Raw genomic sequence first — 27,288 nt, 5'->3', positions numbered from 1 at the left:
TGTAGGGCTAAAAATCGCAGCAGTAGCAATATATCTAAAATGGTAAGCTGGCTTCTGATCCTGTTTGCTTCAGTATCAGTTCCAATCACTCTTGTTTTTTGCAGTGAGACTGTATATGTCCTGCAATAAGTGGAATTTTTCTGGTAGTAATTTTTGCTAGGAACTTCATATGAAATTAAAATAGATGAAGTTGTCTGATATTTTGATACTTTTTTATTGTCAGCTCTATGAGAGAGAGATGCTTAAACTCCGAAGATTTCTATATAAGCCAAGGTTTTCTGGTTCCCTCTCCCCATGCTCTTTGCAGAACAGAACCATTCATTACTGATTGTTATGAAGCTGTATGTTTATCTTCTAAAGGTTTGGGAAACAGACAGGCCATTTGGAATAACACAGATGTATTTATTGGATAAAATAGTCACATTCTAAATAAGGGTTTTAAAAAAAAAAGTTCCTCCCAGAAAACCAGTAAAAAAACCACCCCAGTTCTCTTTGACATTTGGGAAAAGAAAGGGTGAAGGGAAGAAAAATTACTGTAAGCAAAATGTCCACTGATTTCATGAATATGGGCTGAACCTGTTTGACAAAGTTGAAGACATCTGGGACTATGAGTCAGGACGAACTGGAGGAAGGATGGATACAGCATTAGTTTCTTATGTGTGAATGCTACTATTTGTGGTTAAGAAATTCCTTTTTTCTCATCTTGACATTTGTGTAGGAAGGGGGCTGCTTGATTTTATTGTTAAATGTACAACTTCTTTCTGCCTGCAACATGGAGAACCTCTTCATGGTTTGTGCCACTCAATGGCTGGTGACTTTACAGTATTACAACCTTTGTGATTGAGGCTGAGTTCAAACCCCACATGATTTTTGTATCAAAGTAGCAACTTTCCTATCATTGTTCTACTTCACTCAGTGATAGCCTTGGGGCAATTTGGTGCAGAGGTCTTAACATTTTAATACTGCATCTCAAATGGAACCAGAGTGTATTTTCTTCCTTTTTTTTCCATTTGGATTTTCTTAAAAATAAGAGTATTATGTATCTTATTAAAAATAAGAGTGTTATGTATAAGAGGCTATCATTTGTTGTCAGTAGTCTTTTGGTAACATCAGGAAAGATGTGTAAAGAATTGAGTGTTGTTCAGCAGTGTGTTTCCTATAGTGTAAAGTAATGTTTGTATCTGCAAGGTAACTAATGGCAAGAGGAACTTTGCATATGGGACATCGGTTACTCACAATTAAATACAAACTATGTCCTGGGCTGAAGACCTACAAAGAAAAGTGATGAGGTTATAATCATTTTCCTTTATTAAGAAAGATAGCATGGCTAGAATAAATCATTTCCTCCCTTCCTGTAAATTCCATATAGGTGGAAGAAGGTTAATATCAGAATCCAGAATCATATTGACAAAGGAATCGAGTCTTGAGGTATATGAAAAAAACCACAACCTTGATAATTGCATCAATATTATCAAGTATGCAGAAGAAACCTGTTAATCAACTGTCCTGGATTTGGCACAGTACTTAAAACAACCAACCAAAAAAAAAAAAACAAAAAAAACGCACAGTTGCCCAAAGGTCTGTTCTTGCATAATTATGTGATTATTTTACACTGAAGTTCCTACTACTACTTTGGTGCTCTGTTTTGTTTCTTTATTCTATGTCACTTGTAGCCCTGTTTTCCTTCCTAATGCTTTTAATTTGCTGTTAACTGCCTTCCAAATATTTGAATGTCTCACTCAATGGAAATGATTTTCTCTTCAGTAATGGTATGTGCACTAATGCCGTCCTCTGACACACAATCTTTTTAGAGCATTATTCAGCAATTTTCAGCATCTTGTTTTAAGAAACTTGGATACCTTTCTCCTGAGTATTTAAACTTAACTAATTAAATTCTGTGTTTAGTCATGAAGGACTTAGAAGAATTCAGTTGGATTGGGAGCTAATGGTACTCCTTCTTTCTTCCTGTTCAATTTAGCTGATAGGTCAGCATGTGTCATGAATATTGTCATCTGAGTGTGTGCATATTCACACATTTCTCTGTGTGGAGTACGTGTTTCAAAAAATCTTTTTGAAGGCGATGAATAGCCTGCTCTGTCAAGTTAGTAGCATCATTGTGTTGTTTATATTCAATTTAATGACTAGTTGGCGTGCATGATACCTTTTTCTGTCCTGAGGTTGAACATATCAGTGTCTGATCTGAAGCATATAGTATTCCAACTCAGGTCTGCATTCTGTTGCTGTTAGTAGAATCAGAAGTACAAGTGATAAGCTCTGGAGGGCTTGTAGAACACAGTGTGAAATTTCAGTTGACAATGGACTTAAAACCCCATTGAATTTTAAGACTGAAACACCTATTGTGTTTTAAGAACATGCAATTGATTAGGATCAGAGTCTGAGTTCAGTACTTGCCAATAACAGAACACTGGGTACCTCTTAGAGTTCACTGAGCATCAAAAGAGATGCATACTATGCACACACTGACTTGTACATTAAAGACTATTTCCAAGAGTAATAGGAATGTTAGTGGCAGAGCTGGCACAATATTTGTAAGACATCTATAACATTATGTTAATCTCTGTAAGAATACATACACACTGCTAGACTGGTCCTAAATCATTGTATCTTCACTTCACACTGTAATCAACCATATATGTTGCCATATCCAGAAGAATTGCACTTATTTTTTGTTAGCCATCTTTTTTTCCCCCTTAGTGGATTGTAGGAGATAGTTCTTCAGTGTGAGGTGGGCAACGGATCTCAAACTAGCCTATACCATCTCTGTACATCTGATAGATTACAAAGCATAGTGAAAATGGTACACAAGTTGTAACTGATTGCTTTTCTTGGATGAATTTAGCTAAGGTTGTAGTTCTGCCAATTGGAAAAGTATTTAATGTATGGACTGTGAAGGATTTAGAGAGAAAATGAACCCCCTTGGCTCTCTTTTTTATAAAGGCATGACATTAAACGACTAACAGCTTCCCCCACTGCATTGCCCTTAATTTACTTCTGTGGTTGGATCTGCTGTCCTGCACAGAGGATTGGGACAGTCGTAGATCTGTCTGAGCTGCTTCTGTTTTTACTAGCTAATGCTTTAGCTCTGTGAGCTCTGTAGAAACCTTATCTTCTTGAGAACTGTCCTTTGACAAATGCCTGCTTTTTTATTAACTGTCATGAAGTTATGGTCTTCTATGGAGTCCACTCCTATTGAATAGTTTTTTTTAAAAAGAGCCATTTGTCCACATAGAAATCCAGCAATACTTATTTAGAATATGGAGACTTTCTCATATTGTAATGGTTTAAAACTAGTAGTCCTAGCAGTTTTTGACACAGCCCCTTGAAATAGCTTACAACATGCATTTTAAAACCCACTTTTACCTTATGCTGAACTTAGTTTCTGTAAATTTTACTAATGTTTCATCCATGATTCCGGTTAAACCATTCATAATTCGCATGCCTTCTTGACTGAATAAGAATGAGTTTGTCTTTCCTGTTAAATATTTGCTGGCTTGGCTGTTTCTTTGGCCTTAGATTCAACTAAACAGTGTACATGCTAAAACAAAAATGCTTATGATTGCTGATATGATGACACTAATTTATAGAAGCTGGCCCAATGTGCTGTATATATTGATCAGACAGCTGCATGGTAGTTCCAGTGAATGTGACTCTGATCATCTTGAAATAACATTAAGAAATGAAATGTTTTAGATCATGGTTAAAGATGCGTGCACAAACATGTTCCTCTCAGGGAATAACTTTTAAATTCCTGTAAAAAGAAACAAAACAAACCCAACCCACAACCAAACAGGGGAAAAACCCCAAAACTATACTAATCTGCTAAGCACTACATATTTCTGTTAATATGTAGTTCTCAAGCTTCAGAAGCTCTCAATATTATATTGAAACATGTATAAATATTTCTGTTCATAATTTCTATAATAATAAAAAGATACAATTTAAAGCCCATCAAAGTCATGTGTTAATCTTTAACTTCAGTAGATTTTGGACTAGGTCATTCATTTAGATGTGATGCAGAAAATCATGCTGCAGAGCTTGACATCACTGTTCTAACTGAGGTGATTTTAAGATGTTCATGTTAACCTCATAACATTTTTGGGCTCTGTATTTTGTTTCCACATACAGAAAGTGGGATATATAGCCTTTGTTCCAGTAAGTGTAATCAATCATTTTAAAACTTAAAAATAAAAAATCAAACAACAAAACAAACGTGTCCAACTCCCCTCCCAACATTTTACATAACTATAAGGTAGAGAAAACATGGAAGATAAACATGCATCCTTTTCCCCCTCTTTCCTCAAGCTAACTGCAGGTATAAAGCTGGTGACTGTTCTGTAAATTTTGGTGAAGTATTTGGAAATTAATGTGATTCTGCTAATACAATTATGTTGTAGTTTCATCTAATAGCTTTAGGATTTTGGTAGTTTCTTTTCTAGACACACAGCATCCCTAATGTGTAGTTTGCAGACATGCACAGTCTAACAGACCAAAAAAATCTCTTTAGGTTTGAATTCTGTTCTGTCAGAAAGACAAGAACCATCTTGATTAGTGAGATGTCAAGTTATATGAGGAATTTATTGAACTTTTGGAAGCTCATTAACAAATCTTACTCTTCTTTTCTAAAGCTTGCAGCTGTGTCTGATGTTTTTGTGGAAAACTACATCCCTGGGAAACTGGCTGAAATTGGTCTAGGTTATGAAGACATTAAAAAGATTGCTCCTCACATAGTGTACTGTTCAATAACAGGTATTGTAATTTCAGTAACTTATGTCATTGTTTCCTTTATTCCACTCATCTTGTTATAAGTCATGTAGCAATATCAACGTATATTATTTCAATGTCAGTTAAGTTAAACTGGAAGATAGAAAACAAGTTTTACTTTAATTCAAAAACCAATACAGAAAAATTGGGAGGCAGCAACGATGTCAGCACTTTATAAGGTGATTGACAGTGGCAATAGTAGACTGCTGTGCTCCTATTGGCCCCAAAGGAGCCAGCATTGGTGTGGCTCCTTGCATTTTGCTTTGAACAGATTGATAACTCATTTTTCCCCCATTGGTTTTACTGAACCAGTTTTCATTGCAAGTTTCCAATCTAGTCATTTCAATGCTTACTGCCCTGAAGCATCCTTCTTTCTTCAGTTATCTAGTTACATGTTCATGGAAAGGAAGTAGACATGAATATCAGGACCTGCATACATGTTAGAATTAAATTAAAACGAAGAAGTTGCACACGTTCAAATACCAATTTAAAATCTTAGTTGCAAATCAGGCCAGACCTGTTTTGCTTCTGAATTTCTGAATAACATCTTTAGCTTTTTAATTACTGTGTGTTTCCCATTTAATGGGGAGCAAATGAGGTTTTTTAGTCTGTGATATACTTTTCATGATTTTGTGCTTTTTTGAGCCCTTAAGAAGACAGGGGCAGAAAGGCAATTATGTTCAGGACTAGCTGTGAAACCTGTTAAGTCTTTCTTTATGTATGTTTAGGTTGGCCTGTGGTTAGTTACCGCAGTGTTTTTCACATTTGCTTGTGCATGTAATTTATCATTAGTAAATGGAATGTTTTTGTGGTTTTAGCTGCTGTACAGTTGACGAAAGAATAAAATGATACCCATCTTGCAATTTATTTGTGATGGCTTGGCCTTTGATTTGGTAAATCTGCTTTTCCTCTCACACTGCACATGTCAACTTCTGAGTGCTTTTATGTGTTTGTGATATTAGATGAAAACTTTGACTGAAGTAAGAAAAACTACTTCTTCATTTCACAGAATTGCTTAGGTGGAAAAGGACCTCAGGACCTCTTGAGTTCATCTAGTCCAACTCTCCTGCTCAAGCCAGGTCACCTGAAGTGGGTTCCTCAAGACTGTGTCCAGATGGGTTTAGAGTATAGATAGAAACAGATACAGATACAGAAACAGAGTACAGATAGAAACTCCACAGTCTCTGGACAATTTGTTCCACTGTTTAACATTTGTCATGGTAAAATATGTTTTGTGCTCAGGTGCAATGCCATGGGTTTTTAATTTTTGCTTATTGCCTCTTATCATTCAATGGGTGCTACTGAAAAGGGTCTGGCTCCCCCTTGCCCACTCCCTCCCACCAGGTATTTATATTCATTGGTAAGAATCCCCTGAGTTTTCTCTTCTTCTAGGCTAAAGTCTCAGCTCTTATCATTTCCTCATGTCAGATATTGCAGTCTCTTAATCATCTTCATGGAATCACAGAATGGTTAAGGTTGGAAGGGACCTTAAAGACCATCCTGTTCCAACACCCCTGCCATGGGCAGGGACATCTCCCACTAGACCAGGTTGTCCAAAGCCCCATCCAGCCTGGCCTTAAACACTTCCAGGGTTAGGGCATCCACAACTTCTCTGGGCAACCTGTTCCAGTGCCGCACCACCCTCACAGTGAGGAAGTTCTTCCTTTTATCTAATCTAAATATCCCCTCTTTTAGTTTAAAGCCATTAGTCCCTGTCCTATCGCTACACTCCCTGACCAAGAGTCCCTCTCCAGCTTTCCTGTAGGCCACCTTTAGGTATTGGAAGGCTGCTGTAAGGTCTCTCCAGTCTTCTATTCTCCAGACTGAGCAAGCCCAAATTCTCTCAGCCTGGGTTCATAGGAAATGTGCTCCAGCCCATTGATCATTCTCTGTTATATTCAGCTTCAGGTTAGCCTTGGCTTTCCTAACCCTTTGCTTGCACTACTGCAAGTTGAGAAGAACAAACTGGTTTATTTCTAAACACTGTGACCTGATTCAAGACACTACAGCTCAAAACTACTTTGTTTACTGTACTGCATTCAAATATCATTTGCTTTTTTGGAGCTGTGGGGTGAATGCTAATGTAAGAACATTTAGCTTTAAAAAAAAAAATGGTAAAAAGGTCATAACTAAAATATTTGCTGACAAAAATTGCTTAGTGTAGAAGCTCAGATTAAAATGTGAATCTCTATGGAAAGAGACCAAAAGATTTTTTTTCCATTGTAAACAAATAAGGCTAGACAAATAGCAAAGGAGGTTGTTAAATGCAATAAAACATTTTAATAGTAATTATGATTCTATGTGTACTGCTAATTATTATGGAGAATGCTAGGGGAATTTCTGTACTTAAGCCATTTTCTGCAAGGGGTCAATTTGAGAAATTGTTAATTTGAATATTCAATATAAAAGGCTTTAGAACAAATTGGTAAAATGGATACTTATAAATCATCTGTGTCAGTATATCGGAGCAAGGTGAAATTTTGTTGGAGCCTGTGTTATTAATATGCATCATAACTTTGCCAAGGAAAACATACAAAAAGTTAACTGACCACATCAAGCTGTTTATGTAAACATACAAATCATTTCACTTTTCTGAAGCAGATGGAGGAACCTTATCAGTAATCCTTCACTTTTTAAGGTACCTCTCATTCCTTTGCTTGCTGTTCATAGTGTTCAAATGCTTTTCCTCTTTCTTCTTGTTTCTTAGATGTGGAAGCCTATTAAAAATAAGGGGATTTGGGCAGAGAAATCTGTCTGTAAACAATGTCTTGGATGTTGTGATGTTAGGCATGATAGTATGTGATCAAAAAACAGGTTTATGTGAGTTAATTGAGGCATCTGATTTGGATGCCTGGTTTTGTGGAAAAATTAGTGCAGGAAACAGGTTAATGCTGTGTTCTGAAAGGCCCTCAAAAAGTACTCAGTTCCCTGACTGTAGACAGGAGCTATGCATGTGACAATGTACAAGGATAAGGATTGGAATTAAAGTGAAGTGGAATGACCCTTGGACTAACTGAATTCTTGTAGGTTCCCGAGGGCTTAGATGCAATATTTCAGATGGAAAGAGACTGAGAACGCAGTCTAAGATTATTTGGTAATGCCATAAAAAAGCTATGTGTATATAAAATGCCTAGCTGGAGATATGGAAAATATGAGTTAAAGAAGATCCAAAGAGAAATATTGTTTGTCAGATGTAAGAGATGTGCTGGCCTAGAACATTGGATTAAATGGACTAGTTGTCTTCCCAAATGTTGAAAATTGTTGAGACAAATTATCTTGGTTACAGAAACCCCTTTTACTTCTAAACAGTGGGATTTCATCCATCATTTTGCACCTCACTTACAGGCTGCGCAAGAGATAATAGGAATATGTTAGCTCTCAAGCTCTTTCTGTTTTGCAGGTCCTGTGAAGGATAATGGATACACAATATAACATGAATTATGTTACATGGTCTTTGAACAGAGGATTGGAGTGGTTTATGCTGTTTCACTCAGCCAGTTTCAAATATGCTTTTTAAAGGGTGTATTTTATGTATCATGGCTATTATTAACAGACAAAATGATGCTGGTCATTGTTAATGACTATCATGAACTCTATTACATTTTAGATATGAGAATACAGAGACAGACATTTTGGCATAACACTTGATAATGCATAAGTAACCAAGAAATAAACATGTCCAGTGTGTCAGAATCGGGGTGTTTTCCCATTTTTTTTTCTTGTTGTTCATTCTACATGCTGAAGACATTATGGCAGATTCGTTTAATAAATTACAAGTAATTACTGGACACTACTTCCCCTATCCATTTAGTTAACTCATTAATGAGACTGGATATCATCTGGAATGTCTTGGTTTCTTATTTTTGGAACCATATTACCTTTCATGTTTAAACATCATAGGTATGGAATGCAATCAATAAACAAGTAATTTGAAGGAATCAGTTTCACCCTGCAGCATAACTTGTATAACAGCTGTGATCAAGATGTCTTTCAGATTTTTTTTGTCTCATTCAGTTGCTACATATAAGTATAAATAAGTCGAGTTGGGTATTAAAACTTTTTTAATTTTAGGGGCCATCCAAAAATGTGGAAAGTAACTTTCTGACTCCAGACTGCATTGTATCCTTCCTTTGTATTATTCCAGAGAGTGTGTGCTCAAGTTGTAATTGTATGTGTTGTTATTATTATTATTTTAAATATAAGACTCTCTCTGTCTATTACCTTCTACCTTGCCCTTTTCTAGATGCAATTGCCCAGCTTAGCAAGTTCAGATTCTTCCCCCGCTAGCTCAGTTCCTCACCAAACATCAGTTTCCCTTACCTCTTTTGGCAACCCACGCTTTCCTACCAAATTAATTTTTCAGATAATCTCCTTCAGAACCTTCATTCTAACCTGTTTTTTTGCTGCATAATGGGTATGAGCAGTAAATATAAATAAAAAGTGGGCTTGAGCATTCTCCATTGGTCTGTGAGGACAGCTTAGATATATTTGTCAGAACCAACTGCTGGGATGTGGTATGTATACCATGTGTAGCATGTGGATCATGGACTGAATTGTTGGAGATTTTAGCCTTGAAGCACTAGCAAGTGTTTCCTTGGAAAGTGTGTGTTTCCGAGCTCACATCATAGCTTAAAACTGAATTCAGATATTTTGGTGGAAATAAAAAAAAAAAATAAAACCTTCAAAAGGCACAACAATATTACTAATAGAAAAGCATAACCATGACAAAAAGGTCTCCCAATTTTTTCAAGTCTTCACTATAAAGAATAGAAATTCTCAGGGTTTTAAGCAAACATCTGTAAAGTTGTTGTTTTCTAATATAGGAAAACAAACCAGCTTCCTCCTCAGTTTTGTGCTTAGGAATAGCAGAACCATTCTGTGAGAAAACATTCAAAAGTTTTGTTCTCATTATAGTGTAAAGATCAAGATTTGACTCTACTGCATAAAATACTTTTTTCAATGAAAGGTGTGGAGGTGACTGGTTCAGTGGAATTAGGCATGCATTGTAGCAGAAAAAATCTGGAGACAGGCTTCCTGGAAGTCAGAAGCTATGTTACTTTATAATCTACTCAGACTTCAGCAATTTCTCTTACATACAGGAATGCTGTTGGTATGGAATCACCTCTTTTTAAATTTTGGACTGTTGCAAATCGTTAGTGATAGTAAAATGAAAGGCAGTGTAATTTTTCAGAAAGTCCAAGGTCATATGTGGGTGAAGAGTTTAGACATAGGTAAGCCAGATGCTGTTGTCTTTTTGACATTTTGGAAGTCCTGATTAGCAAACCAAGTTTCTTATCCAAACAGTGTTGATTGAATGTATCCAGCCCTGTGGCAGCAGTATTTCTCAATGTTTCTGCTGCTTTTTAAGTGCTCTCAAGCTCCAGATTGTCTGTTCTCACTCACAAGTTGTCTTTGCTGGTGAGAGTAATCTTAAAATTAGTCTAAATATAATATATTTTGACAGTTCTGTGGTTGAGATTGGTTTAAGTTTTTTTGAAAATTGGCTGCTTAAAGTAAATCATGTACAGGTCACAGGCGAGTGACCATTTGTTGCTATCGGTATGGTCTGTAAAGTTCGACGAAGAAAGTCAGTTTATTTCTGAACAGGAGGGGGCACTGTTTAAAAGGACAACATTATTTTCAAATTAAAGCACTTTTTTCTTTTCTTAATACCTCTGAAGGTAATACGTTTGGAAAGACTTTGAATTTTGTAAGTTTTTTGAATGATGAAAGCTATTGCTCTTAGCTTCTCAACTCCTGTCCCCCAGCTCTGTTCGTTTATTACTTTTTGATTGAACTGTGTTTGCTTTACTTCTCTTCTACAGGTTTTGCTGAAGCTGGGCGTTCCTTATTTTTTGGCTCCTTTCCTTCTTTTCTAGGAAGCAAGCTACATAATACCTTGTATCATATGCAGATTGCTTTCTTTGTGTCATTTATGGCATTACCCAATTTCTTCTTTTCAATGTTTCCTTTTTCTGTCATGCCATTTCTTAAAATATGGCTGTGTGGTACTTAGTTTTATGCCTGTTTAAAGATTTATTTATTTATTTATTTTTCTCTTTTAAACAGGAGAAAAACAGTCTGGTGTATTTATGCTTGAAAGAGATTGAAGACATAATGATGATCTGTTATGCAGAAATATTTGTAGTTCAACCAAAACAAAAAAAGTAAGATAAGATGTTTGGAATTGGTGTTTTTATTAACTTTGTATTACTGTAACAGATTATATTTCTTCAGGATTTGTGGTCTCTAGCCCCAACGAGTCTTAACTCTGATTTTAAAAATGATTAGACTACACTGAAGTGTTAATTGTGCTTGCTAGCAAAGAGTAGTGTTGTAAAAAGACAAAAAATAAGTGGAAAGAATGGCAAAATATTTTTTTTCACATTTTGTGTGTCTTCTGAGTTTCATACGTTCTAAATCTGGAATTGTACCTTGTAATGAATGTACATAAAGTCCTTAAAATCCATAAATGAACATATTCCTTCAAAAATATGTAAGTCTTATGAATCTCTTGCGTGATTCTGATGAATCTGAGAAGCAAAGTAGTTCTTCACTCTATCCATCTGCATAACAGATAATAACTCAAAATAATGTACTGATGATTTGTAGCTGCTCCTCATGAGAAGATGTAAAGTTATAATTTTGATGCTCATCCTACTTTGTCTCCAGGATTTTCATGACAGGGAAAAAAACAACCACCTCAGCATGTTTTGCTGGTCAAAGGCTAGCCAAAGTGTTCTTAATCCTCTAATTTGCAGACTTTCAGTGGTGAGATGTGGAATTGCCTTGGACTAGGTATAGTTTGTAGACTCCCTCTTACCAAATGATACTGGCCTATAAAATCATAGATAACTTGGACAGTCTAATTCTCGGTGCTCACTCCTTCCCCTGATGCATGCCTGATGTTTTTGTCACTTCTAGATGGTTATAGGTCTGGATATAATTACTTGGGATAAATTGGTAGACTACCTGCCAACACAATGATAGATCATACATTAAAGAAAATAGAGTATGTTTCATAACATGACATAAATTGGCAAAGTAACTTCTTAAAGTTGTAAATTATTGCTTATGGAGATAGCATACAAGTAGGAAATGAAGTTCTGCTCAGAAGCTGGCTCAAGCAATGTTTTAGTTGTAACTAAATAACAGCAACTGTAGAAATGGTTTTGATCAAAAGTTATTAACATTTCACTCACCCAAATTTACTAACAAGATGATTTCTTTTGTAATTAAAAAAGCAAAATAATTTCATCAAATGATCCTAAAAGCAGGCAAAACAAGTTGAAAAAAAAAGCGCTGAAAGTGAGACAAAAAAAAAAGGCAAGCCAATGCAAGCATGAAGAGCGAAATGGAAATTTGGAGAATTAGCTGAGAATTTAAAGAATTGCAGCAGTCTTTTGATACTCTAAAAGCAGGAATAATTTGAGAGGATGAGATAATTAAAGAAGCTGGGAACTGCAGAAAAAGAGGATCAGTGTCATGGTATCAGTCTTCAGTGAAAGAATGTTCAGAGAAATTTTCAACAGATCTATTGTTTTCTAAAAATAGAAGATACTGCACTGTCAGACTGCCATGTCAAAAGAGGCATTTTCAGAACAAACTGGGCGTCTTGCTTCCAGTAGTTCTTGATGTGGTTTGAGAATGAAAAGGCAGGTCTGGAAAACTCTGAACATTATACCTCTCTTAAATAAACAGAAAAATCAGATTTGCAACTTGTGAGGTATGAACTTACTGACAGCAATTGACAAAGCATTTGAAGGTGAAAAAATATGCAACATCTACCTGAGCCTGATTTGATAAAAATAGAGCACTTAAAAAGAAAATCAAGCATGTCAAATGTGTTAGTTTTTGCATTGTGCAGTTGGAAGATGGATTAAAGACTTGATATGTCAATTTTTTTTTGATAGCTTGAAGTTATCTGAGTGAGTTGTTAAATTATTAAGCAGGGTTTAGAGGTAAAATAGTCTATGATAATAATTTTTGAGGAGTTTTTGAGGCTTTACAGAGACAAATCATTGCTGGGATAATATAATTAGCAGGTATAATAGGGCAATAAACCTTGTGGCATATATTTCAACTGTAGTAAAGTTCTTGACACTCTCACAAAACACTTTCATAAATAAGCTAGGGAAATGCAATGTAAAACAAATAATAAAATCGTTTCTGGAGTGACCAGAAACTAGCTTAGATCTTGTACTATACAAGCGAAAACTATTAGTATCTCATATGTGACGTGGAAGGCAGTACCTCAGAACTGACATTGCTGGATATTTTGTTTTGATAAAAATGGTGATAGAGTAGAATAAGGATGACTCCCAAATCCTCATGTGATTAAGAACTACAGGGTGTTTATTGTGGGGTTTGGAGTTAAGGGGCGGGAGGAGTCTAGAGGTGATTTACAGATATAAACCATAATTTTCTCTTTATAGCATTATAAATCTTTAAAATTGTTTCTGGGAGTGTGGCTAGCTCACAGATAAGTTATGTAGGTCTGGCCTCAAAAGCTCTGCTCAGTTTTTCCTCCCACAACCACGGATTTAAAATATTCCTAAGAGTCCCTGTGTCACCAGAGCCCAATGGGCAGTTGCGTGATGTATTCCTGGTGTAAAAGCTGCAATTTAATTGCCTGAGATCTGTATACAGCTCAAAAGGTCCACAAAGCAGAAAGGGAGTACAAGTGTATTGTACAGCACGATTAGAATTAGAAATGACCTTGACCAATTTGTCTACACAAATAATAGAGCAAGGGTAGAATTAAATGTTGGAGCAGTCCAATGTCCAATGTACTGTTCTTAATCAGAAATAATCAGGTCCTTTTAAAGATACTGTGAGTGAGAGAAGGGTGCTCAGAAGATTTGGATGTAATAATGGTGGGGCATGATCAAAATTGAACACAAGTCCATGATATCATATTGTCATAGATGAAGGATTTGCATTATACTGGATTATATTAAGGCAAATATGACCTAAAAGACTACTCCTGCCCTACTCCACATTGGTGTGTTCTCAGTTGGAAGGCTAAGTCTGCTTCTTGGTGACATATTTAAAAAGTGATGTGAACAACTGAAGAGAGTTGAGAGAACTATGGGTAAGAATCATTGTATAAGGAAGGTAGCTCAGAAACCTCATTTTTTCTTAACTAAAAGCTGCTATGATCAGAAAGAGCTATTGTGGCCATTTAACCTGTTCTTCCTAAAATGTTCTGTAAATTTGCACGTAGTAATTCTTAAATGAAGATCCTGATGGTATGTGAAGGCATCAACAAAAAGTCCTTGCTTAATGTGTAGGAGCAGTCAATATGTTGCTTGGTTTTCAAAGTGAGAGCGTTAGGAACAAGAAAAAAAAAAGGTAGGTAGTAATTAAAATAATAAGAATTTGGATGTGACCATTGGAGAATTGGGTTGTCCAATTTTGAGAGATAAGTGATTTGGAATAGGAGAACAGCATATGATATAATAAATGACGCAGATCCACTATTATCTGCTATTAAAGATGCCTTTCTCAAACTGGGTAAATCAAGGTGGCATCTGAAGTTGGAAGACTGGATATTTAAAAATGGTAGTGCATTGCAGAGAAATTTGTCTTGTAGCACTCTGCAGAGTTTGCTGTCGTACGTCCTTGAGAGCAAGATGGTTGTAGAATTAAAAATTGAGTAGGCAAATATGCAGATAATGAGAACAGGCACAGTTATAACTAGATATTCACATCAGGATGTTTGGAACAAGCCAGGAAACTACTGACCTCTTTGAATTCCAGACTACATGGTGTCAGTTGTTTGTTGTACAGTTCAGGATTGATACTTGAAAGAAACTTCATCATCAAATTTAATGATGATCTTGTTTTGAGGAAGGGTAGATCACAGTATTTCCTTGCAGATTTTAGATATGGTGAGAATCAAATACTTTGGTGCTTTTCTGCCCTGTGCTGATGTGCTCAGTTGTAATTCTCAGTGTAAACTACATGTTCACAAAAATTAACAACTGGCTCCTTTTGCAGCTTCATGGCATGCAGCAGAAACTATTGAAAGGGTACTATGCTTCTCACATGTAGTTATTCTGATATCTGAGGTGGCCATCTATAGAATCAAATTTACCAATTAAGACTATATTCGTTCTAAATATGAATTTCTGCAAGACTTGAGGATAGAGCTTTAATTTATAAGGCACAACGGTTAAATATTGTAGAGCCATAATCTCTCTTTCTCTCTCTCTCTCTCTCTCTCTCTCACACACACACACACACAAAAAAAAAAACTCATAAAGAAGTTAAAAAGTTATGCTTGTATATATGTTTGTAAATTGAGACTAGTTCTACCTATTCTGCTGGGGAGTAGGACAGTTTTTGAAGCTATCATTCCTTACTCCTTGTATTCACCAAATGAATAAAGTAGCCAAAATCTCTGATGTGACAATTTTAATCTCTACTTGTATTATACTGTGTTTGCAAGCAGAATTTCTCAATGTTTGGGTAAACCTTAATACAGAACTCTGCCTTTTCTACATTATCTCATGAATCCAAGATACCTGATTTCTTTCTAGACATCTAAAGAAATTTGTGTCTCATCTTGAAATATCTTTAGCCTTGTAGACATCATTTGAGTATCCAAATTGTCAATTTTTCCTTTTGGCTTATCCATCTGTTGTGGTTTAACCTGGCAGCAGCTAAACACCACACAGCCGTTCGCTCATCCTCCCCCCTCCCTCTCTGGGATGGGGGAGAGAAACGGGAAAGTGAAGCCTGTGAGATGAAATAAAGACAGTTTATTAAGACAGGAAAATAATAATAATAATGATAATAGTACTACTACTACTAATATGTACGAAACAAGTGATGCACAATGCAATTGCTCACCACCCGCTGACCGATGCCCAGCCTATCCCCGAGCAGCCGGCCCCCCACCCCGGCCAGCCACCCCTATATATTGTTTAGCATGACGCCAGATGGTATGGAATACCCCTTTGGCCAGTTTGGGTCAGCTGTCCTGGGTTTGTCCCCTCCTAGCTCTTGCTGCACCCCTAGCCTGCCCGCTGGCAGGACAGAGCGGGAAGCTGAAAAGTCCTTGGCTTGGTGTAAGCACTGCTCTGCAACAAAAAACATCAGCATGTTATCAGCGCTCTTCTCATCCTAATCCAAAACATAGCACCCTACCAGCTACTAGGAGGAAAATAAACTCTGTCCTAACTGAAACCAGGACACCATCAAATGGAAAAACTGTTTTTAACGTTAAAAGGTAGAGAATTTTCTTATGCAAGGAAGTTAATTGGCAGAAATTCAGATGTCCAAATTCAGCTTTGATAATGCAAAAAAAAAAAAAAGGCAAAAACCAAAACAAACACAAACCCCCAACCCCAAAACAATTGTTCTTGTTTCTGTGAATGGAGAAATAATTCTTGTTGTTCCTAAGAACAAAGCAATCAATCACAATGGTGATACAGTGACAAATCAGTGGTAGTGTTACGTAGTACATAGTTCTGCAGATTTTTCTTTTTTAAAAAGTGAATTTTTGATGCCAGTCACAATGCATTTACATAACCCAACAGTGTTGTGTTGAGAAAAAAAAAGCTATCTGGAATGTGCTGATATAGCTGCGTTGCTTTTGTGAGCTGCCTGCCTCAGTCATTTGTCATGGTGTAGATGGTGTAGCAGTACGTGCTGTTAATGGATTTTCATTACTTGTTTAGAGCTAAAAGAAGATTTGTGTAAATGCAAAACTTCAGGAAAGAGTCTGTTAAGAGACAACCGTTGATTAAAGAAACTGCCCCCTAAGTTTCAGGGGCAATTCAGGGACTATCATGTTCTAAGGTTTTATGTCATTTTGGCATTCTTAAATGTTTGCTGCCTCTTGCAGAAAGTCACCTGTGATGTTCCCAAACCTTCTTTTGCTTGTCACAAACTTTGTTTCAGAATTCTGCTGCCTCAGGGCTGGCACTCTGTGGCCATCATTTCTTCCCAAAGTAAAATACTTAATATATGCAATATAAACTGCAGTCCTAACCACATGAAACTTAGTTTGTGTAAATGTATTTATTTATAAAATAAAGCAAATATTGTTATTTGGTAGGAATGAAAACAGAAGACTTTCTAGCAGTTGACTGCTTTATTCAGAAATGAGTTATGCGGGCCAGTGGGAGCTTTTAATTTCTTTTCCTAGCAATTAGTGTTAATTATTATCCTACTATATACAGCTATGTGAGTGGGTCATTCTTACTGGTGCTATATAGGGAACTTGATCTTGATTTCTGTTCCTTAAGAAGACCACCTAAATCTTCCCCATTGTCTGTTTTATATCACAGGTGATATATTCACAAACAGGTTGTAACCTCTTCTACTTTTCTGGACACAAATAAAAAACATTGTGTGAGTGTGTTAGGCACAATAATTTTTTCCATGTTGCGTTTAGTGTCATATTTGGTGCTTTTTCTTAATATGGAGTTATTTTTTTTAAATAAAAAAAAAGCAGTAATCCTAATCACTCTGAGGAAGACTGGGAAACAGTGACCCCACTGTTAATCAAAGGCTTACAAATGGATGACAAACAATAGGATTACTTTGAATTGCTTTGTTGTAAAAAAAAAAAAAAACTTTTGTTTTTTCTCTTTTAAGGTTCATTTGTTTTGGAAGCTTGATTAATAGGATTTGAATTCTTGGGACTGCTGGTTATAATATTGTAAAGTTTTTCAAAATCCTCACAATTTTTTTTTTTGGTTTTGTTCATGTTGTAATTAAGTTGGAAGTGTCAGCTTATCTAAGCACCTTAAACTTGTAAAGGCTTTCTGTATGCATTACCCTTAAACAGTTGGTTTGGGAATTGTCATATAACTTTACCACTCAGTTGTATCATACTCTGAAGATGAACCGTATAAAAAATTTAAAACTATATCTGCTTATTCAGGAAGTCTGTCAGCTGCAAACTGTTGGAAGCTGGGAGAGTACTCAAGAAAAATATTAGATAGGCTTATCCTGTTCATATTGGCATCTGTTTTTCTCCATTTCTGAGACAGAACATGTAGATAGCTGGGTCTTGAGACTGATCTAGTACATTTGTTCTTATATTCCTGTGCTATCCCGTGCTCTTTAGACAACAGCTAAACTTTCACACCCATTAGCACAGCTCAGACAGCATGAAGACAGATTCTCTGTGTTCCTGTCCCTCTGGAGCATTATCGATGGAACTAATATTGTTGCCCAAAATACCAATTGCAGGACTAAAAAGTCCCCCTAGCAGCACCTTTAAAAACAATTTTGAGAACATGAGTTTCCAAAAGGTTGCAGAGTAAAATGTGAACCATCCGGGCCTGACAGACGTTGCAGATCAATTTAGCTGGGTACCTCTTAATTGGAGGAAAAGCAAAATGGGCTTGACTTCTGGAGTCTCTTTGTAGTGGTGATGGCAACAATGCTTTTTAACCTGTTATACACAAAAACTGTCCACTCCAGTCAGAGGTGATTGAAATATGAATATCCCAAAGGTGCATTTTAAGAGTATTTCAGAATAAAAGCAAACGTTAATGATGCCACCTTGTGCAGGACTAATGTTAACCACATTAGTTGTTAGTAACCACATTAGTTGTTAGGATACAGGATCAAAGGATAATTTTCCTACTTAAATTATTGTTGTTGGATTTATCTGCTTTTTTTTTTTTCCTGGTTTCCCAATATATTAATTTTGCAAAGAGCTAACAGACCCATTCAAAGTGGGGAAGCTTCTGTAACATTCAGCTGGTTTACAAACTTCTTGGAACTGAGTGTGAGGCTGTTTTCTATACAACAGGCTTCTGTCAGCACAGCTGTGCTGGTTAGGAATGTGAAGAGGTGTGAACATTGACTGGTTTAGTTGTTTTGGCAGAAGCCATTAGCAACTATGCTATTATATTGGCAAAAGTTTTTTTCTTTTACTGGTAAAATTGATCTGCTCGGAATTGCGTTTCTGTAAGTGGTTTTACATTCTAGTATAAAGCATAATTTGTCCTGGAAAGTTATATTTGCATAAGCAGTGCTTTGCCAGTATATGGCGTACTGTTATCATTAGAGTAATGAAGGGCTCTGGCATAGACACAGAACAAACTTCCAAAATATATCATTAATACAAACTAATAAGAAAAGGTTGGAAGCTGAAAGGAGACATGTTGAAACAAAGTTTTCTGAGAAACTGATGGGAGCTGACAGGCCCCCCTCTCTGTTGGTGGGATTGGTATCCTTGTGTGATTCAGATCTGACGTGCACCTTGGTATCCTTGTGTGATTCAGATTTGACGTGAAGGTACGCTTATTTGAGTGCCTCTAAGTCTTCGAGTTTGCGTGCTTCTGTCACCAGCACACCAGCAGCAGCTAGGGTGCATGTATTTTTGCTGTAAATGATTGAGCTAACCTTTTGCGCTTGCATTAAACATCTTAGCTGAAAAGCCGTGCTGTTTTTTTCCGCTACTGTTTCTCCAGTCACATGTAGCCTGAATGTCCAAAATATTGTGAGTTTAGAGAAATGGTTGAAACTGATTGCAGTTCTGAAACACTCTTGTGTTCCTGTTCCTTGTTCAGTATGAGAAATATATACAAACTTTAATGAACAAGTCATAAATCTTCCTTGCTTTAAAACTCAGTATTGACTTTCAGCTATGCATAGAAGTAGTGGTTTTCTTATGACTTCATGCTCATTGCTTGGTCTTTCATCTAAATGTAAGCACCCTAAAATTAGAAATATTTTGTATAAAATTTGAAACTTCAGGATTTTGGACTCTGTCCTAATGAAGAATACCAGAGAAGACAGCCTGTGAGTTGTAAGGTTTGACACTGGGTTAGTTTACAGTGAATGAAACCAGATTAGGCACTGAAATCCTGGGTATGAACAACATAGCAACGCAGTACAATTGTGGAGACACTTACTGATGGTTTAATGTTTATTTTTCAGTAGCTATTATACTTGGACTGATGCCTAGCTAAGTTAACAGAAATAAAGCTGGAAGATTTTAGGCAGCTTCAGAAGCCATGCAGTAGGCTTTTGTAAAGCTATGCTTATTGTTCTTGAGTTCTAATATTCTAAAGAGAAGACCCAAGCAAAGATCACCAAGCAGTTTTTGTTATTACTAAAAAGATCTCACATCTGGTTTCCAAAGAAGTTCGTTTCAGGAGACAGTCATGTCTTGTAACCCTCTTTTCTGCTTTGTTGTTTTATTAATTTTTTTTTTTGTATGTGATAGACTTTCTATATGAGAGTTGCAGCATTTTTGTTTCTTTTACTGTTTAAAATGTTGAGGCTTTGAGATTTCAGCAAAATAATGGATCAGTATGACTTACTAAGATGATGCAAAGTTCCCATGTCTTTGTTGTTGGACTTCACTGTATTTTCTGTGGGTATTATTAGATTGGTAGGAAGACTGTAAGTAGCTGATGTTGACCTGAAAATGTTTCCTAGTATGCATGTGGTCTTCATTACTTCTGTTTTTAAAATACCGTGATAAAATAAATCCCTTTGCCAGTAGCTAAAAAAGAAAAAGAAAACAGTTTTGGGTGTAGAAGACACAAACTGTTGAAAAATAGTCTGTATTTTGTCATTTACAGAAACCGAAATGGTGGCAGTATCTGGCACTTTTCCATGTGCTTGAACATTAAAAGCATTCTGTATCCCTGTGTTTATGTCAGAGTTGGCTGAAACCCACTGATCTGCAAGTTGTCTTGTAGAGAAAACTTTGTCATTAGAAGTTGTAGATTTTACGGCAATGTAAGGGTAATGAGAACAGGACTGTGCAAAACAGTCCTCCCATAAGTAAAAGTTCTTGTAAAGGAAAGAGAATAATCTGCTTGTGACGCATAGGACAAGAAGTGATTGTTTAAATGTAAATAAAAAAGACTCATATTAAAAGTTAAGAAAAGCACCCTCGTAGATAGAAGGCTTTTTTGCACTGGAGTAGAGTCGTTATGGATACTGCAGTCAGAATACAGGTACGTTGTGGTTGTGTCTTGCAGCGAACCATGACCATCTTTTCAAAAGAATGGTTGGGGTTGGGAAGAAAAATTTTGTAACTTCTTCTAAGACAGTACATCTTTCATAAGAATTCAATGGAGCTACAATTACCAGATGCTTGCTTACACAAAGCTATATTCTTTGTATGGTAAGACGGGTTATCAAGTATCATAGAATCGTAGAATGGTTTGGGTTGGAAGGGACCTTAAAGATCATCCAGTTACAACCCTCCTGCCATGGATAGGGATACCACCCACCAGACCAAGTTGCCCAAAGCCCCATCCAGCCTGGCCTTGAACACTTTCAGGGATGGGCATCCACAGCTTCTCTGGGCAACCTGTTCCAGGGCCTCACCACCTTCATAGTGAAGAATTTATTCCTTATACATAATCTAAACCTATCATTTTTTAGTTTAAAATTATTACACTTCGTTCTGTCACAACGCTCCCTGAGGAAGTGTCTCTCCCCAGCTTTCTTGTAGGCCCCCTTTAAATACTGCTATTATGTACCTGCTCAGATAATATGATGTACGATTGTCAGATTTTTATTTCTCTCAAATTAACTTCATTGCAGTTTTGAAAAATTTCACAAGGTGATATCTCAAGATGGTTAGTGTTGTCTAATTAAAGGTTTGTTCAGTTGTTCGGACATTCTTTTTCTGGTATCCTGTTGTATGTTGTATATCATTTCTTTTGAAGGTGTTTCTCATCAATGAGATATGAGTCAGAGAACTTGATTAGATTTTACCTGTGTTAAGAAAATCTTTGTAGAGGAAAAAAAGCTAGGTTGTGCAGTTTTCCCCTGCAGATACTTACTCTATGAAGGCAAAGATTCTTTTCACATATAACTCTTCCTTAGAAGGCAGCTGGAAAAATCTATTGTTAGAAAAATATTCAAGTTAGGCAATAAATAATGAGTTGTTGAATTAACCAGTTTAGCTGTTAGCTGTTTAGTAACCATATGCATTTACTTTTTTTTGGTTTGCGTGTTAAATTCCTGTCAATGATCAGTAACTATTGTATGTAATGATGCATAGTTTAATCAAGGAATCTGCTATCATTAAAAACAGTAGAGCTTACTTTCATATGTATTTCCAAGAAAAGGCTCTTTCAAATTTTCTTTTTGTTCATGTAGGCTCTAATGTGCATATATGTTACTGGATCCTTTTGCCTCCATCTGATCTTTCAGAGCAGTTCATTTAAACTTTAAGCTGGGATTTACACTTTCGCTATGTTTAAAAAAAAAAAAAAAGTTGTATGAGGACTGCAAATTATATTCAGTTTACTGTTTGTGATGTCAGAAATCAGAGAGCTCATTCTTTGAACTAAGAAAGGATTGAGCTTATATTTATACAAGTAAAATGTACGTAAACCTAATGTAAAGCTATAATCAGACTCAAACAAACAAAAAACAATGAAGTTATTATGTTGGAAGAAAAGCCTGGAATTTTAATAATATAGTGTATTACATATAACCTAATCCTCTTCAGAAATTAAATACTTAGGAACTAATTATTAGAGATTTGCTTTGGAAAGTTTTGAGGAAATGTTTGGAAAAAAAAAATCATACTGATTTTGAGCTTGTTTGACTTGCTTTTCTAGCTTCAACTTGTAGTAATTAATGTCCTGTGAGGAACTGTATATTTGAACTTAGAGGGAGAGTTCATAGTTATAGCATGCAAACTCACATGTATGTCCAGAGATGGATGCAGTGAAGTACTCAGTCAAGGTTTGTTTCTTCCAGTGGATGTGGCTGCACAAAAGTATAAGCAGTCACACCAAGTGAAGGTCTCTTGAGACCACAACTACTTTAGAAAGAATGTTGGCTGATTCAGGTGAGAAAAAATTGTGTAATTAAGTAGTTACTTTAAAATTCTTTCAGAGTCATGGGATAATCATGTACTTATCAATTACTGTGTACCCGTTGCTTTGGTGTTGATAGCTCTTTGACACTGTACTGCTTGCCCACAGCATTAAAAATGTTCATGGAAAATGTACTCCACAGCCGCTTTCTAGTTCTATGCATTTTTTCACTACAGAAACAGCAAGATTGTTTGTATCTGTTGAGCTGAAATATGACATCTTTCTGTTGAAAAAAATCTTTCCCTTGGCTTATTCCCAACATTAGCCAGGGGTTTGTCCCAAATGTTCCTTCTCATACCTTGGTAGATGTAACAAGGTATGTAGAGGCAGGTGGGTGGGGTGAGGAGGACTTAAAGCAAAGCAGGTGGGACAACACAGAGGTTCATAGATGTAGTTCACCTCAGGACTTAGCTAGTTTCTGTGGAAGTGTTATGACCTGGATGAGTCTGAGGGAATGGTTGTGCTGTACAGCTCGGAGTAGTTGACTTTACTATTTTAAAATTAGCTGTTACAATGTAAGTATTTGGAGTCATAAGATCAACTGTATCTGTATCAAGCAGGGTGCAAGGAGTGAGTTGTTACCTTTATGAGCATGTAGCTAGGAATATTTGTATTAACCCAAAACAATGGTGGGGAATTTAGGTTTGTCTGAGTCTCCTTGCGAGGGGGAGTTTGAGTACTTAATCCAAGTGTCTTTTAACAGGTTAAGCTTTTAATTGAAATTTTCGTTTCAGAAAATAGGCACTGAGTTTCACTTGATTCCCGAGGTCATGTAGAAGAACACCTCTACATAGATTGGGAAGCCACTTCTGCCTTGAAATTCAGAGTATGACAGTTAAATTTCAGCTGACGTGGTTACAAAAATAAAAGCAATAAGAGCATCCTCTAGGTGATTACAGTTTAGGTTATGGAGGCAACAACTGCTTTCTCTTAGCTTGTTTGGCATGTTGAAGGGCTAGAAAACACATTCAAGGAATTTGCAGACCTGATTACAAGCCTGTTGAAAACCAGACTTGCATTGTTTGAAACTGTCTGTGGCTGTGTCCCAGAAGTGTGGTTGGTGTTTTCAGAGGAGTTGAGTGAGGCTGGGTACCCGGAACACATGAAAATTGAATGGAGTTGGACAACTGGCAGAGGCTAATGTTTGTCCCCTTCTCGTCTTTCAGTATCTAAATCCTAGCAGAAAGTTCTGAATTTGATTTAATCATTTTATCTTTGCCTTCCAATTTATAACACGTGACATTGTTTAATACAGGACTAGAATGTTTAGATCCGCATGTGTAAAAGCAATAAAGTAATTGGTATACTGTGCACATTCACAGTCATCAACGGGGAAATGAAATGTATTTATCAGATTTTGTTCAGATTTTATACTTGCTGACTTGAGTTTATTTTTTACTCTTTTCATCTCTCCTGACAGTTTGCTCTGACTTCACCTTTTTCATATCAGTTCTGATCTCCTGTAAGCTTGCCTGCCCAGGAAGTTGTACTTCCTTTCCTTCTGACCAACACATGGCAAGCATTTTCCAAGTCGTTACTCGTTCTGCAAACGTCTTTGGCAGCTCTGACATTGCAAAGTTTCATATAATGCGTCTGTTAGATTTTGGCTTTTCTCATTATAGTGAATTGCTTGTGTTCTTCTGCTTGTTTGATTAATCTTTATTAAGTAAAGATGTAAGCTGTCTTTAATTGAATGTTTTCTTTTGGCAATAGAACAAGTCAAAAGGTGTTTCTCATTAATTTGTTATTCAGCAAGGATAGCCATCTATCTGGGTTGAATTTGTGACAATGTTTAGTCCCCATTTGTAGAAATGCCGATGTTGAACATATTTTTCTATGTTTTGCTCAGAATATCCTATACAGGCTGACTTTATAATGTCATTTGTCATGTGGGAATTGAGCTACAGGGAATTGGTCTGTGTTGACAGCATGTCTCCGTGTTGTTTTTCTCTCTCCTTTTAGTACAATGTGTTTTATATTTTGTCTTATAAAGTTTTATCATGCTATCAAATCACGAAGAAGTGCAGAAATAATGGCTTTTGGTTTTCTCTAGTGTATGATTCAAATATTTTGGACAAAGGTCATCATGAGAAATGCTGACCTTTCTTTTTATGAAACAGAGTAGCATATTTGGACTTTCCCGTAGCAGTTAATTGCTAGGGCATCATTAGCTTGAAAGCAAATGGTATTAAAGAAATGAGTGTGTTGCACTAGTACTTTTTCCTCTCTTCTAGTTTCTGTGCTTTTAGTTATGCATTATTATTTTTTTTTTAAACTTCTTTCTCTGTTGCTTTTTGGAAGGTGCACGCTGTGTTTAAGTGACCAGTACCCTGGGAAAAGTGTTAAAATTAATCAAATATGAATCAATTGTACAACAACATCAGAAATGAAGAAGTATTTTTGTTAACCCTTGTAAAAATCCCAAATGAATCAAAGGTTACCTACATAAATATATATATATATATTTTTTTAAGGTGATTGTCATTTAAGTGATGATACTGTAACACATTGGTGTCTGTTTATCCCAGATGCTTGCATGCGGCTCCTAGTTGAACTGTTTTTATACACGTTAGGAATTCTGTCATCATATCATCAGTAACTCCTAAGTAAGCAAACGGAGTGTCCAAATGCATGTTCAGAATGCGACTTGGAATAGCATGAGATCTACAGACACATGGAAGTTCGTCTGGGACATAGTTGTTTATTTGGTTTGCCTGCTTTCTTAAAATTTATGAAGAATGCCTGCCATAAATGTAGCTAAAAATCCCACTGTCATCTGGCAAAAATGAATTAAAGCTATGTTGTAGCTGACATGGTATTATAAAACTAAACCTGGGAAGATACATTAGTCTGTTTTTCTAACAGAGTTCATTTTGGACACAGTTTTTGCTAGCATTTTTGAATTTAATGTGACACTTTTGAGCATCTGGCATTTGGCAGCTTACTAATAATACTTTTGTGCAGTCTAACAGCTTTTACCGTTATTGAATTTTTCCTAATCTTCAGCCTGACCTTTCTCACTTCATAATATTTATTTCTGTCCCAGAACAGAATTATTTAGGGTGGATTCCAAAGCAGAGTGTGTCTCATGTGATGAATATATTCTAACAATTTTGATTGTATTTAAGTGGATAAACTAGCAGTCGCTTGTTATGACATTGGAAAGTTTGGGAAAAAAAATAATGCCGTATGATGCCTGTAAATATTATCATTTTTTCCTGTGGTATGTTTTAAAGCTTGAGAGCCATCACATGGCACTCGTACACTAGTCACAGAAATGATTACCTTCATGGTGTCAGAGGTGACTTCTGTTTCACACTAATTGGCCCCATTTCATCAGAGCAGGAATGTCGCTCCAACTCTGAAGTAGCAGCTAAGTTTTATTTCCCATTAAAGAATGCTTTTATTTTATTAGTTCTCTCTGATCTGACTAGAAAAATCTGGGGAAAAGAAATAGTCTTTCCATTTGTCACCAATTGTTGCAATGTATTAACAATGGTATAATTTAGTCAGATAATAGCAGCAGTCTCACCTCTAGCTCTAACTTGATGGATGTATATTGCCAATATTTGTGGGAAACTTGCTGAGACTCACTTTACCAAATAAATCTGCAATCAATTGCAATTAGTGCATTGCATAAAGTCATTACTTCTGTAATGCCTCTAATGAGTGATGAGAATCTTAATTTCTGAGTAATTTAGTGTTTATTTTGATGTAATTATCTTCCAGTTTTGCTACATAAATAATTTTTAGGCATCTTGAGCTTTCTCTTGTTGCACTATATTGAAGATTTGATCTTCAGGCAACTGCAGGTGTTTTAGAATAGCTGTGAGCTGCATTATTATTCCATCTTAGTTGCTTTTTCATTTCATGCATTAGTTTATTCAACTTTAATTGTAATATGCCCCCAAATTTGGTGTGTGTGTGTCAGTGAGGGGAAGATAGTGGAAAAAAGATGTATCCTTTACATCATGTTAAGTGTGTCTCATTTTGAATATTCATACAATGTATGTTATGATGCTGCATACTAACAAAAAGAAATGGGTGGCAATCTTAAGTTAAGGATATTAGGATATTCTTTCTGTAATATTTCAACTGCAAGTTTGTCTTCAGCCACATGGGAAGTTCTGAAAAACTGTGGATGTGAAATACATCCTCTAAGGCCACTTTTCCATTCTTAACTTATGTATCACAAGGGATACAGGATTGCCTGTGCAAGGCTATGGCATTCGCTTTGTAAATACTTTCCATAAAGGCCTTTGTTTCCTTTAAGTTGACACAAGGTAGCCAGCACAACTTGTTCTTTCATATTTGTCTCACATCCTGTTCATTTTAAGATACTCTTTCGTATGCAGAAGATAGGCTTAGCTGAAGGCTCAACACAGCTCTAGGAAGATGTAGGTGGAAGTGATTTTGCTGAATAAAGACATGGTCCTTTTGTGGACATTTGCAGTTTGCGCTCTGGTGGTTTCAAATGCTTGCTATACAGGTATACGCTTTGAAGATGGCAATTCTTAGGAAGCACTCGGAGATCTGTCTGGGGGTTACCGTGTCTTGTGATCAGTTCAGCTGGTTGAAAGTTTGTGTTCTCCTTCAAGCTTTATGTATGTGTATTCCTATTTTTTTCTAAAACATCTGCACTGCATTGTTTCATTGACCTGTGTAGTTTACTCAAATAATA

At 36.3% G+C, this 27,288-nt stretch overlaps 1 protein-coding gene across 21 annotated transcripts in view; it reads left to right on the top strand.

Moving 5' to 3' along the window:
• The window catches only part of SUGCT (succinyl-CoA:glutarate-CoA transferase), a 338,160-nt gene that overhangs the window by 12,129 nt on the left and 298,743 nt on the right, over positions 1-27,288 (top strand). For all 21 annotated transcript variants that reach the window (XR_013946616.1, XR_013946617.1, XR_013946618.1 and 18 more), the window contains one exon: positions 4,647-4,767. Coding sequence is in view for 17 of the 21 variants with exons in the window: in XM_080580286.1 (XP_080436412.1) it covers positions 4,647-4,767 (121 nt within the window). In the remaining 4 variants the exon portion in view is untranslated. The remainder of the gene's footprint in view (positions 1-4,646; positions 4,768-27,288) is intronic.

Source organism: Anser brachyrhynchus (assembly GCF_964034855.1).
Source record: "Anser brachyrhynchus genome assembly, chromosome: 2".
Lineage (NCBI taxonomy): Eukaryota > Metazoa > Chordata > Aves > Anseriformes > Anatidae > Anser > Anser brachyrhynchus.
This window is presented reverse-complemented; position numbering and strand designations above follow the sequence as displayed.